Source organism: Clupea harengus, chromosome 13 (genome assembly GCF_900700415.2).
Source record: "Clupea harengus chromosome 13, Ch_v2.0.2, whole genome shotgun sequence".
Taxonomy (NCBI): Eukaryota; Metazoa; Chordata; class Actinopteri; order Clupeiformes; family Clupeidae; genus Clupea; species Clupea harengus.
In genome coordinates this window covers 7,550,942-7,565,941 of record NC_045164.1, presented here as the reverse complement: position 1 = coordinate 7,565,941, position 15,000 = coordinate 7,550,942, and the positions used below count along the sequence as shown (strand labels likewise).

Below are 15,000 nucleotides of genomic sequence, written 5' to 3'. Positions count from 1 at the left end.
AGTAAAAATGCGTGTATAAAGGGGAGAATCAGTGGTTTTGGTTTTGTTACTTTTTTATAGTAGGATTTTTATCAGTTACAGTATTTGCTTGAGTCTACAATGCAAATGTATTCTTATGTACAGTATGTCTTTTATGAAACATATTTGATGCATTTACATGAACTCTATCCTACTGAAAGCGGAACATAATCATAAAACATTTGATTTCATAGACATTTTTCAGGTTTAGTAAAGCCACCTTTACCAATAGGACCTAAGTTCAACTTAAATCAAAGCTCTAACTAACATGAACAGGTCAACCATTTTGCAGAAACAGCTAAATCTACCACTTCTGCCGCCACAATGAGTGTAGCCAGTTGATGGCTGCCTTGAGACAATACTCATTGTTCAGAGCCCCTTAAACAAACTGGGCTGAAGTGTAGCAGTTTTGGCAGAAGAAGGCGACCTCTCCCAAGACCACCTCTCTAACAAGACCAACACAGCCACATCAGATCAGCAAGTAGAGTTATAGAATCAGCAGAATCATGCCAATTACCCACTGGAAAGGGGGGGGGTGTTAAAATTCACACACACACACACACACACACACACACACACACACACACACACACACACACACACACACACACACGATTAAAACGATTAAAAACACTCCAGCCCCCCTCCTTTGCAATCAAGCTGTTTCACTGAGTGTTTGAGATAAGTCACTCAGACCAGGTTCCTTCCGAGATCCTGACCCCCTTCGTGTTTTTCCTCCCAGCCGAGCAGCTCAAGGTCGGACAGGGCTCACAATGGGCCCGTTTCACCGTGCCCAGAGTTTGGTGTCTCATCATGGCTCCACTCCCTGCCTCTGGGAAGACCTCAGGAGGGGGGTATTATTATGATAAAGTCCAGTGTGTCAGTGGACCTTTGCAGGAGATGGCTGGCTGAACAATGGGCACAGGGGTAGCAGTGGCCTTTCCCGGTTTATATGGAGTCCTTTTATATCCTATAGAATACTGCTCCCGCTGATTTCCGATTCTGGAGAGGGAGGGAGATGCAGGAAAGGGGGCTCACTCCCAGTAAGATGAGAGGGTATCGAAGGAAGAAATGCTAGGATGGGGAGTGAAGGGGTGATGTGGATACAATATGTGTGTGTGTATGCGTGTGTGTGTGTGTGTGTGTGTGTGTGTGTGTGTGTGTGTGAGTGTGTACATACATGGTTTTGTGTGTGTGAGTGTGTGTGTGTGTTTGTATGTGTGTGACAGTGTGGATCATCATCCAGTTTCCATGCATATACTAAACACATTTTTCTTCTTGACTGTATATTGTATTGCAGGATGGGAGGGAGAGGGTTCACATCCTCACTTTACTGCATTTGTACTTCAGTGAGTTTATCCTATAGAATACTGCTCCTGCTAATTTCTGATTTCTTCATTTCTGAATTTCTGGAGGGTGAAAGGGTGATGTGGATACAGTATGTGTGTATGTGTGTGTGTGTGTGTGTCTAGATACATGGTTTTGTGTGTGGATGCAGTGTGTGTGTGACAGTGAGGATCATCATTCAGCATCCGCGCCTGTGCTAAACACATTTTTCTTCTTGATTGTATATTGTATTGGAGGATGGGAGGGAGAGGGTTCACATCCTCATTTTACTGCATTTTTACTTCAGTGAGTTTACTGGAACCGTCTGAACTGTGTCCCCTGAAACCGCTTGTTATATGCGGACTTGCCTTCCGTCTTACCTTAAGTGACTTTGTTCAGGCCAACTTTTTTTTCAGACCAACTTAAGGAATATATTCTAAAACATAAGGCATCGTGTAATTAGTGTTTATAAAGCAAAGTGTTCTGCAAGTCATGGACCTATGAGGACAACTTGCCAATTAATTGCTTAGGAGAATATTTTTTGATTCAGTTGTATTTTAATTACACTTAAAAATTGTAGACGAGCTGTAGACGAGCTGTTCCAAACTCAGTATAAATAAATGTGTATGTATAAATAAATTTGAAAAGTGGTCCTACTTATCTTTGCATGGGAAAATGCAGTAACTGTTTTTATTTGAATCCAAACAGTCTAAACTATTTACCCCTCTGATTCCTCTTCCTCTCCTCCCTCTGTCCTCTGTCCTCAGGATCGTCTCTTCTTTGTCATGGAGTATGTGAACGGAGGAGATCTGATGTTCCAAATCCAGCGTTCCAGGAAATTTGACGAGCAGCGTTCTCGGTTCTACGCGGCCGAGGTCACGTCAGCGCTCATGTTCCTGCACCAGAATGGGGTCATCTACAGGTGCTTTCCTGGTTCTTTAACTATTCCCCTAGTACAATGTCTTCCCCTGGTTCTTTAACTATTCCCCTAGTACAATGTCTTCCCCTGGTTTTGTAGTCTGCTCTTCTGGATTTGTCCTTTTTATTCTACCCATCAATCAGCCTCAAGACTTTTTTTGTCCAGAATTAGCTGCTTGTTAGAGTTTACTTCCAGTTTCTAAACTGGTACAGTCTCACACTAGCATCGCAAAGGTCATCTTTAATGGGTTTGATTCACACACCGATAAAAACGAAAACTTCTCTGTGCTGTGGGATGTAGCCAGACAGAGCAGTCAGGCAACATTTATGTTAGAGGTTACATTAACAGAATAACAGTGTGCTAGTTAGTTGACAAAACACTGCCAATTTGGGAATATTTGAATATGAACTTATAGTATTGGTATCTGAATGGTACAGGCTCAAAAATAGGAGCAATGCTTGCTGTACCTTGGAAATAAACCCATGACTATGAAAGTGCTTCCAACTTCAGCAGGAGCTTGATGTGTTTGCTCACAACCTCATTGCTACACAGGACTATTTTGGGGAATATTTTGAATGAAGCCCGTAACTCCAGACATCACAGTATTGTCTTGGGCCTGAAAAAACACCACAACTCCGTCCCACGCCAACTGCCTCAACCCAAAACATCATTGTAACTGGCCACAGATGTAACCTAAATTCAGCATTTTCGCTTTGAATATTTGAAAAAATATGAGCCAATCCACATTTTTCTGACATTAAATAATCAAGCCCTTGCTTCAAAGGCATATTTGCAGTAGTCTCCATTTAGATGTTGAGTTCCAATGAGGAATACTGTAGTTCTTTATTACTTTATTAATATTATTCATTTGTTCTTCTTATAATACAAGGCATATCTCTGTATTGTCATAGTGCAGTATGGCATATTATCCCCAAATTAGAGTCACTAGGAGTTTTTGTTATCATTGTAAAATAAGGTTGTGGTAAGTGGTTAATTCCATCAAGAGAACCCTCAAAAAATATTCTATGAGGTGCTGTATTCCTTTCAGCTGTTACAGCGTATTTCTGTAGTGAAGAACCGGTTTCAAGACTTAAGAACCCATTTTTTTCAGTAAAAGGCTTCTTTGTACCATAAAAGTTATTTTATGAACACAGTTTTGATGAGAACTTCTCAAACTCCATGAGGGACTTTTTTCCCAAAGAATGGATGCCAGGGTTTAGTGACGCTGTGTGACACACTCATGATGAAGAGTGTATCCTGTGTGCCTCTGTTCTTTCCAGTTGGAGTGCTCGTCACATGACCTGACCTGGGTCATGACCCTTCTTGGTAATGGCTCCATTGCCCAGCATGTGGGGCACAGGGACGCTGTTTACCTCCATTTGTTTACTGGTTGTTTACTGGACGGGGATGATTTATGTGTTCCAGGCTGGGTTGTTTATGCTTGTGTCCATGTGTCATTAGCCACACACACACTACGCGTGGCGTCGCTATGGCGGGCCTGTGCCTGCCTCACCTCTGACCGCGTTCTCTCCCTCGCTTTTCTCCTCCTACTCCTCCTCCCTCCCTCACTCCCTCTCCTCCCTTACTTCTTCTCTCTACCTCTCCTCCTTGTCTCACCTCTCACCTCCTCTCCTCCTCTTCTCCTCCTTCTCCCTCTTTGTCCTCCTTTGCTCTGTTTGTGTGTGTGTGTGTGTGTGATCTGAAGCAAGTCTGCCCATATCTGTACCAGAATAAGCTGCCATCTTGGGTTTTGCTGACCACCATGATTCCCTTGTCTTCTCTCCTTCTCTCCTATCTGCTGTTATCTTCTTTCTTCTCCGGTTCTCTCTACTTTCCTTCTCCAACTCTACTTGTCCACTCTCTCCTGTCTGTGCGTGTGTGTGAACCATTTTTCCCAGCATACTCTTCTCCTTTGTCATTCTTGCTTGAGTTTCCATGTGTCATTGTCACACGGCAACCCCCTCTCTCTCCACCCTCTCTTTGCCCACCCCACCCCCCATACTGTAAGCAGTGGCCACTTTAGTGATACCTCTGATTCAGCCAATGGGTATTCAACACAAGATAGATACCATCACTTGTTTAGTCTCTTCCTTGATTCACTCTCTTCTCTTTGTGTGTCTCTGACTCACCTGGTCTCACCCAACACTCCGGCCATCAAACGCCACCCGAGCCATGCAATTGTGCATGTTAAGAGGCCATCGTAAATACAGTTTGGGCCTCCATTCATTTGCTTGATCAATAGCGGGCGTTTGGTCTTTTGACCCCGTGTTTACCGGGGGGTGGGGGGTGAGGTGGGGTGGGGGGTGTCATTGTCATTCTGTACCCTGAGCGGCTAGCGGATGTCCAGCAGGATGTGATCCAGCCAGCGTGAATGGTGTATTGTGTATTATATGAAGAGAATAATAGTTCATTGGACTTTTTGGGAGAAATGATTGGAGATGTGTAAAAGAGTGTGTGTGTGTGTGTGTGTGTGTGTGTGTGTGTGTGTGTGTGTGTGTGTGTGTGTCTAGCGGTGGGGGGTCAGGCGCCGTCTCTCTGCCTGTGGGAAAGCAGGGTGTGTGGCATGCTGTCCCTGAAGCACAGTGCATTCTGGGAAATCTCTCAGCCCATCTAATCTGCTCATGGGTACATTGAAAATGAAAGGAGCAAGGAGCGGAGAGGATAGTATTGATTTTGATTGTGTGTGAAAAAATTACAATGGGTCATACATGTGAAATTGTACTTTTACTATTGTTCTGCCTGAGTGTGTGTGGTGTGTGGTGTGTGTGTGTGTGTGTGTGTGTGTGTGTGTGTCTGTCTGTGTGTCTGTGTGTCTGTCTGTGTGTCTGTGTGTCATTTGTTTAAGTAAAGACGTTGTGCATTGGCATTCAACAGAAAAGTCCTTAAAAGTATACATGGTGTGGACGTATTCTTTTTAAAGGGTAAACACATTGAAGAATACCTTATCAAAATATTTTTTTTTTATAAACATATCACAGGTTTTCAGTGATATTTAGTAATTTAGGAGATGCTAAATTAGCCAAACTCCCCTTTCTCTAGAGAAGAGATACTTTCAAGCATGATGAGACGTGCTGCAGATAGTATTTTGACAGTCAGTTTGGTCTGTAGAATCATTAATTAACTGTCATTGAATGCTCAAATCATCACATCACCCTCTGTGAGGTGGGACATGCAACAGTATTTGTTTGTGTGCGCGCGCGCACGCGCGCGCGTGTGTGTGTGTGTGTGTGTGTGCGCGTGTGTGTGTGTGTCTGTGTGTGCCATATAGGCGCCATATAGGCTATTTGCCCCAAAACAAACTTCTACCTTTCTATGACCTACCATGCATACCATAGAGGGAGGAGAAGAAAAAAAATGTTCTGGAACAATTTGTGCAATCACGTCTCAGCTTTGCCACCCCCGCCCTCACCCCCCCACCCCCACCCCCACCCCAGAAAGAGGGAAACATGGGAGAATGTTTTGCACTGGAAACAGTAGCGGTTTGATCTGGATGCTTTTAGTGACAAGCCTCAGCTTGCCATGTTCCAGATTGGCAGTGTCCAGTGTAGCAAAACAGATCATTTCAGAGAAAAAGAGACACAGATAGTTAGATAGAGGGAGACAAACATAAAATTGAGTGAGAGAGAGAGAGAGAGAGAGAAAGTGAGAGAGAGAGTGAGAGAGAGAAAGAGAGGGGAGAAGAAAGAATCATCTTTTTATCAGCTTACTTACTCAGTGTAAAAACTGTCTTTGCATTCTGTAAGGTTTCCCTGTAATGGGATCACTTGTACTTATCATGTTGGTATGAGAGAAACATGCTCAATTCCTGTACAATTCACAACAGTGACGGCAACTGATAAGTCACTGTTGTGAATAACATATAAGGGTTATGGATGTCCCACAATAAGCTTCACAATATACATATTATATCATCATGCGCACACACACACACACACACACATCTCAAATGCACTCCATATTGAGTGTCAGCACAATGTTGTCTTTGTGTGGTGTGTAACAGATGAAGGTTTGGCTAAAGCAGCTTTGTGGTTTGCCCAGTAGATCACCTATCACATCCACAGAGCCTGTATTTCCCCTAGCAAGAGTATGATGCCATGTCCTCTAAAGTTCCTTGTTCTCTCTTTGATTCGCTAATTATATAATGAACATATAGAGTTGGATAAAGTTTTTAGCAGTAGGAACTCCATGTACTGTGTCTTCCTAATGGTTGTCATGGTTATAGGGCAACAAGTGCATTCAGTGAAATGGTTAAATTCTAAAGACACAGATGACGCAGCTGTGTGTGTGTGTGTGTGTCTGTGTGTGTGTGAATCAAAACGAGAGGGACAGAGTTTATGTGTGTGTTATTCTAATGGTCAGTCTTAGCTACAAACTGTACTAGGAAAAGGAGGGTAAGGTCTAGGTGCAGAGAGTAGCGGAGTACGTAATGGAAAAATCACTCCGCAAGATTAACATGAAACACAGGAAATGCTCTGAATTGGGCCTGATTGCTCTCTCTTTCTCTCTCTCTCTCTCTCTCTCTCTCTCTCTCTCTCTTTCTTTCTCTTTCATAACACTAGGGTCTGGTATCTTGCCAAGAAACATTACCCTATATAGTCTTGACAATAACCATCGTCCATCATGCTCAGAGACCAGCATTCCCTAAAGACTGACATCCCTTTAATCAGGGGCCTGTATGAATTGGCACTCTTAATGTGTGTGTATGTATATATATATATATATATATATATATATATATATATATATATATTATGTGTGTGTGTGTGTGTCTGTGCGTCTGTGTGTGTGCGCGTGTGCGCGTGTCTGTGTGTGTGTGTGTGTGTGTGTGTGTGTGTGTGTGTGTGCGTGTGTGCGTGTGTGCGTGTGTGCGTGTGTGTGTGTGTGCGTGTGTGTGTGTGTGTGTGTGTGTGTGTGTGCGTGTGTGTGTGTATGTGTGTGTGTGTATATGTCTCTGTTAAGGCCAAATAGGCCAGTTTGTGTGGCCTCCAGAGGACTGGTGACCTATAAGACAGGGTGAGATGAACTTAGTGCACTCCGCCTCAGGCCTTGAACGTTGTTTCTGTAACGTCATGCTCCAGTTCTACCCATGCTTCACGCTATCTGTACGATCACGTGTCTGTGACTGAACGTTGGAAAATATGTTTTTCAAAGAAATGGAGACGTTATGCTGAATGAGGATGGGTGGACAACTTAAATCCATGATTGAACTGCCAATGATGATGATGAATATGATGATTATAATATTGATTATGATGATGAAGGCGTGATGATGAAGATGGTAATGGTGGTGAAGATGATGATGATGGTGCTGATGGTAATGATGATGGTTATGACAATGTGAATGTTGATGGTGATTTTTTTATTCGATTTGGCATACTGCTGCAGCATAGCCAGTCTTAGAAGGTGCAAATCGGCCAATTTGAGCCACAAATTGAAGTGAAAAACTCTCAGGATCCCTTGAGATTAATGCGATTTCCTCCCCGTCTAAACCTCTGTCACAAGACAGGAAGACTGGAGTATTACTTTATCCCTCTCAGCTAAGGGTCAAAAGAACAAATAAGCAACATGGTGGATGCAAGAAGAAAGTTAATCAAAACATTTTTATTTTCTCTCGACATTGGAAGCCAGCAGAGAGGGTTGAGATTAAATTTTTTTGACATAGCTCTGTTTTTTTGACATAGCTCTGTTTTTTTTTACATAGGTCTGTAGCTCCATTGGTAGAAAAAAGTACTTGCAAGACACTGTATTAATACCTGGCTGAAATATTATTGTGTGCTGTCCCTTGCATTGGATGAAAGCTAAATGAAGACTTGAATGTTATGAGAATGTAATACTAATGAATTACATTATCATAACAGAAAGAGACTGTTCCGGGGTCAGTTCAGACCTGATTAGAACATGCAGGGAACTGATGTTCTGGCACTGAGTGCACTGTGGGAACGGTTACAAAACTCCTTTCATCTGGACTGGTAGAGCTCAAGTCCTGTCTCTAAATTTGGGTTGAAAGGAGTCCACCAGTGCACCCTTCCATAAATGCCCATGCAGGCTTGGCTGTGCAAACTCTGGGTCACCATGTTCAGACTGAGGTCAGGCAGAACACACCAGGCAGGTCCAAGAGTGTCACGGGGAGTCTGTGTGGGGCTTTAACCAGAATATCCATTGAAGAGATTAAGATGTGTTTCAATGGAGCCAGATGTCCTGGATCTGAGGTCAAGGGTAGCAGTGCAATAGGAGAGATGGTGAAAGAGAGATAGAGAGATTGAGTGAGAGAGAAAGAGAAATGCCCATTGAGATGCATGAAGAAAGAGATATAAAAAAGATGTGTGAAGAGACAGACAGAGCTATATTGCATTTAATAGTACAAACCATGACAATGGCAGGTGAGAGAAGTCTCTTCATTCACATGTTTTCCACAGAATAGAGATAAGGAGCTGTGGAGTAGAGGTTTAATCTCAATAAACAAATATGAGGGAAGAGCTGAATTAGAGACACCTTCTCATGACGCAGAGCAGCCAGAGGGACGTGACCAGGAGGAGCGGAGAGAAAGATGACAGAGAGAGAGAGAGAGAGAGAGAGGGAGGGAGATGAGGGAGAGAGAGACAGAGAGCGGGAGAGAGAGTGGAAAGAAGGAAGATGTTCAGATGGAAAAGTCTGGAACATCCTGAGCGCTACTAGAGGGCTATGAGGGCTGAGTGGAGAGCAGTGGGTCACGTCGGCAGTGTCCAACAGAAAGATAGAGCAGTGTGCGTGTGTGAGTTTGTGTATGTGCGTGTGTGAGTTTATGTATGTGCGTGTGAGTGTGTCTGTTGTGTAAATATTTTCTGGCTGATAATTACAGCAGTGCATTAGTGGAGACCCTTCAGCCCTATTACATTAAACATATAGAGTTTTATATGTTGGATATTGGATATTAGCCAATGAAAATCCTGGAAAAATGCTGGCACTGGCACTATGGAAAAACATCCGCAAGCATCTACCCTCACACCACGGTCAGAAACGTGCAGATGTCTGTCATGTAGGCGCCTTTTTTTAATTCTCCAAAAAGAGAACAGTTGCATAAGCCCCCCTCCATTCCTCCCTCTTCACCCTTCCTCCCACCCTTTCTTTTCTTATAGCCTTACACACACATACACTGCTCGCACTCTTGTACTCACACACACACACACACACCCACACACACACTTACTTTCCCTCCTCGCTCAGGGCAGGGTTTACCCCGATGAAAAACACCTCAGGTTAAATGACATCTGTGAAGAGATGTTGACATTCTTGCAGCAATCAACCATCAAGCCCCGACCAGACTGGTTTCATGCCTGCTACCACACTCTTTCATCGCGGGTCCCTTATCTGCTTTCTCTCGCTGCCTCGTTTCTGCTCTCCTCCGCCTACCCCCCTCCCACCAACCCTCCTCCTCCTCCTCATCCCTCGTTCCTATGATAAAGGAGACGAAGGACATGCAGAACACAGAAGGGGGGGGGGGGGGCGTATGGACTTTGAGGTCCACAGAGGGGAGTAAGTATGTGTTAGCGAGCGAGCGAGAGAGAGAGAGAGAGAAAAAGAGATAGAGACTGTGTATCTGTATGCCTGATGTATCCTCAGTTTTTGGACTTGGCTGTGTGTGTTTGTGTGTTAACATGTTTGTGTGTATAAGTGTGTCATTACAGTAATGGGTTGGATGCACGATATGTAGTCTTGCATATGTCTAGCATAATGAACCTTCATCTGTTGGGTGAATCATCTAGGTTCCATCGTCAATAAGCTCAGACTTGTGGGATGAAAGTCAAGTGGCCCCAGGTTCCTTGCCAGCTTTTGGGAGCGTCTATCACTGGCAGATGAATGGGGGTTGATTGGCTTTGTGGCTGTGTGTTTGTTGTCTGAAGCAGATGATCCAGGTCCTGGTTCCTCACATTCAGAGTGCAATGGCACTGAGGAGTCTTTCGTCCTGCCATGATTATTTGTCACAATGTACAGACACAACTTGAACCTATAGGCTATGGCCTATCTCAGTAAATCATCTCTCTCTCAGCTAAAAGAATGAATGTTGAGTAACTGGTACATTAAAGGAGTGTTAATCCTCTCTTTCTCTTTGTCTTTCTTCCTCTCTGCAGAGACCTGAAACTGGACAACATCTTGCTGGATGCAGAGGGCCATTGTAAGCTTGCTGATTTTGGTATGTGCAAGGAAGGGATCCTCAATGGCGTCACTACCACCACTTTCTGTGGCACCCCGGACTACATTGCACCTGAGGTAAGTGTGTGAATGTGTGTGTCTATGTGTGTGTGTCTACATGTGTGTGTGTGTGTGTGTGTGTGTGTGTGTGTATGGCCCTCTGGGAAGGGCTCTATCTGATTTAGTTCCCAGTTTCTGATAACATCCCACTCCTGTTAAATGGATATGGGTTCCTATCCATTGATTTACTACAACCATGCCTTATTATCACCTAGTGGAGCTTACACATTGTACGTGTTTCATAGCTATATTAATTATTACATTAAGACAATTGTCAACAACTGTTGGAAAAAAACAAGATCCATGTATGAAGAGCTTATGGCTTCAATAGCTGTAGCTGTAGTGTGTAGAGTCGGTAATAGCTGGCCCTTAACTCAACGTTGAGCTATATTATGCTATTCAGCTGTTTGAAGGCTGTAACCAAGCTTGCTGAATGAGGGAAATCTGTGTGCTTTGGCCGGGCCAAAATGCAAAATGCAAACCTACAGCAGCAGGTCTGAGAAAACCACACACCAAGGCTATAGATTGAGCCATCATCATCCTCCTCTCTCTGTGGATGTCTTTGAAATGTCTATTTGCTTAAATATCTTCTTACGAACTTCGTAAGACCAACCCTAAGAAAGATCCCCGCTGGACACGTGAAAATGTCTTCTTAAACCGCCAAAGTCTTCTTAGCTGTGCACTGATTCTTAAATTGAACGCGCGTTCTCGTACACCTGCATTTGCATACATAAACGCCCCGCCAGCTCCTCATAAGGGCACGGAACAAGAGTGCGGTGTGCAGACAAGATCCACAGGGAACGCAAAAGCAACTTGAGACTGATCAAAATCATGTCAAAGCGAACACCGGTGGTGCACTGGCCAGTACACGCAGACCTAACTTCACCGGTGCAGAGGTGGAGGTACTGTTGCAGAATGTAGATGTGTCCGTTCTATTCGTATACACGTATGCAGCACATTACTGAGCTTCCAGTCTTCTTTGCCTGCCTCTGACTTTGCATTACATGTCTTGCCATCCTCTAATCAATCCTCTAATCATTCCTCTAATCAATGACATTAAAAGACAAGACTCTAGGAACGTCGAAGTTCATGTTCATCTTGCTGCTCCTGGATTGAACTGCGTAAATGATTTCATAGAAGGCTCACAAATCAGTACCATGAGACTGCTATTGTGTACAAGTCCAGTAGGCCTCTCAAGATACTGTCAGGCACTTAAAGGGCCCTGGCAGCTGCACTTAAAGGCCTTAAAGGAGCTGTCACATCCCTGGGAGAGAGGGAGATGCATGGGAGTATTTGAGGAATGAGGTCGTGGTTCACTGAGATGGAAGTATGTGGTAGGAAAGAGTAGGCGTGACAGTTTGATAGTGAGGAGAAGAAAGACTGTTTTAGTTTTCAACATGTTGTAATGTGCTACTGATGGTTTTTTTCCCTGTCTTACACACACACACACACACACACACACACACACACACTACACACTACACACAAACACACACTCACACACAGATCCTGCAGGAGCTAGAGTATGGTCCGTCGGTGGACTGGTGGGCTCTGGGTGTACTCATGTATGAGATGATGGCCGGGCAGCCTCCGTTTGAGGCGGACAACGAGGACGACCTGTTTGAGTCCATCCTCCACGACGACGTGCTCTACCCCGTCTGGCTCAGCAAGGAAGCCGTCGGCATCCTCAAGGCTGTGAGTCTCTCTCTCTCTCTCTCTCTCTCTCTCTCTTTGTCTCTCTACTTCATCTATTCATCTTTTTCTTCATCTCCCTCCATCTGTCTGCTTTGTTCCTTCTGTAAGATAGTGGTAGGTTTCAGATACTATCATACATAACAATTGATTACTACCCCTTTGACTCAGCCACACCAGATGGCTGGTGACGAGCCTATTAACAAGCCAGGCCTATTAGCAGCAAGACCCTCCCTGCCTGGCATTCACACCTTTCATATCCCCTTCCTTACACACCCCCACCCTACACCTTAAAGTAGACCCTGAAGGAGTTGCAAATCAGAATTAAAGATCATAATTAATAATGATTGACAATAATCAATAATCCAATATTTTTGTCCCAGAGATGTGTGAGGAAATGGGTGTCTTTTCATCACCTCTCATCTCAGGTGATATCATAGTGTCATTGTATTCCTTATACCCCCAACCCCATGAATACAGGCCTCTGAAACATTTGCCCATGGCTGGATCCTTTAATTAGCAACTTCCCCCACAATGAACCAACATTGTGGCAGTTCCCGTATCAGATTAGAAGATTGATACATATTCATGTAGGGTCGGCCCCATTATTCTGTTTAGGATACTTAAACTTGGACTGTTTCAATGTCTCATCAGAGACACTGGTGAATCTTCTGAGGGAAACCTTCCTCTCTCCCTTGTTGCGCATTATTGGAAGAATAAAGCCTGTTTCCTGATTGATCACCACCAATCTTTGGTATTAGAAAGATGACAACAACCCCCAGACACAGCCACCCCCTTCCTTATGCTTTCCTATCACCATGTATGCACACACCTTCACACCTATCACGTTAGGATCAAACTCCCCTCAAGTAGACCTATTGTTCACATTATCTTCCCCCACGGAAAGAGAAATACATTTACATCAAGTACACCCAACATCACATTTAATTAAAACACAGTGACGCTCTCACCCGAATTATTCTTTTCAAATTATGTTACCATCAGAAGACAGCGGCAGAAGGAAGAAAATGTTGAAGAGTGTTCTCAGGACCTGTAATTGTACGACCTCAGATTACTGTGCTGTACATTCGAAATTCCCAGGCTAAACTTTGTCAGTTGGAATAAACTTTCGCCAGCCGGCTTCTCGAGTCCTTTACTCATTCCATCTATGATGCAGCTAACTTGACTTTGGCGTTTCATCAAAGATTCGCCAGAAATGACAGACTCTTTCACCTCCATCCCCCGATCCTCCCGGCTGCCCTCACCTCATCTTGCACCTGTCCTCTCTTCTTCTCTCACCACTTCTCCTCACTTCTCTCCTTTATTTTCCTCTCCTCTTCTCATCTCTCTTCCTTTCTTCTCTCCTCTCCTCTGCATTAGTGTTTCTCACTGTCTATTGGTCTCCTTTTGCCTATGTCTAGCTGTGAGTGGGTGAGGAGCAGGGGCGATGGAGGAGTGGAGGGAGAGGGGGGGGGGGGGCACCTGTATTTGAATGTATTTACTTTGAATATTACCACATTTGAATCCATGTGTGTGGTTTTTGTGCTATTTGTCTGTCTGTTTGCATGTGGCTTTTGCGCTGTCTGTCTGTCTGCCGCGCATATTTGTGTGTGTGTTCAGTGTGTTTAGTGCGTGCGTATGTGTGTGTGTGTGTGTGTTCAGTGATTAGTTAAGTGGGGAGATTGGCTGGGGTTCAGGTGGAGTTCACAGTGGCACTTAGGCCGCATGGCGAGAGGCCTGGGAGGAATTACACTTCTTGTGGGAAAAGAACAGATTGTTTGTGTTCTCTGCTCTCTCTGTCTCTCTCTCTCTCTGTCTCTCTCTCTCACTCTCTCTCTCTCTGCTCTCTCTGTCTCTCTCTCGATTTGTTCTCTCTCTACTTTTTTATCAAGAGTTGTGTAATCAGGGGGTAGTTGTTTCAGGAAGGCTGCCCTGGCCACAAAGGGGTCTCTATACGACCCCTGTGACTTTAGCCCCAGTCTGTGTGTGTGTGTGTGTGTGTGTGTGTGTGTGTGTGTGTGTGTGTGTGTGTGTGTGTGTGTGTGTGCATGTGTGCATGGTGTGAGTGCATGAACATGCATGTTGGAAAACTATTTATTATAGATTGCACTTACTTTTTTATGTATGTCAAGGCACTTTTGTTTGTGTGTGTGTGTCTAAACATATTTTATGTAGGTCAATCTCTCTGCGTGTGTATATTTGTCTTGGCATACTTGTACTGGTATATGTATTCATGTATGTCCATATGTACATTGTTGTTTCTGTATGTGTTTTTGTGTGACCATGTATGTATGTGACTGTGTCCCTGCATCTGTGTGTCTCCTGTGTTCCTGTATGTGTGAGGGTGTGTGCTCGTGTGTGTTTGTGTGTGTGTGTGTGTGTGTGTGTGTGTGTGTGTGTGTGTGTGTGTGTGTGTGTGTGTGTGTGTGTGTGTGTGTGTGTGTGTGTGTGTGTGTGTGTGTGTGTGTGTGTGTGCACGTGTGTGTGTGTGTGTGTGTGTGTGTGTGTTTGTCCTATGTCCCTGTGTATTCCATTTTTCCATCACATGTCCTACGTTTACTTTGGCTGTCTCCAGCCTGTTTGCAAAGCCTTGTGGGAAAGCGGTGGTGTGTTTGTTTTGGCTGCAGTCATGTCACACTGGGGTCCATCTCCCTGCCACTGTGGTCACAACCCCCCCACTCCCCCATCAACCCCATCAGCACGTCACAGCATCGGATATTGCATCATTATATTTGCAGGCACACACACACACACACACACACACACACACACACACACACACACACACACACACACACACACACACACACAAACAC

At 44.3% G+C, this 15,000-nt stretch overlaps 1 protein-coding gene across 1 annotated transcript in view; it reads left to right on the top strand.

Moving 5' to 3' along the window:
* Positions 1-15,000, top strand: part of prkceb (protein kinase C, epsilon b) — a 94,421-nt gene that overhangs the window by 74,713 nt on the left and 4,708 nt on the right. The window contains exons 11-13 of the mRNA XM_031579584.2: positions 2,112-2,266; positions 10,372-10,510; positions 11,999-12,187. Of these exons, the coding sequence (XP_031435444.1) occupies positions 2,112-2,266; positions 10,372-10,510; positions 11,999-12,187 (483 nt within the window). The remainder of the gene's footprint in view (positions 1-2,111; positions 2,267-10,371; positions 10,511-11,998; positions 12,188-15,000) is intronic.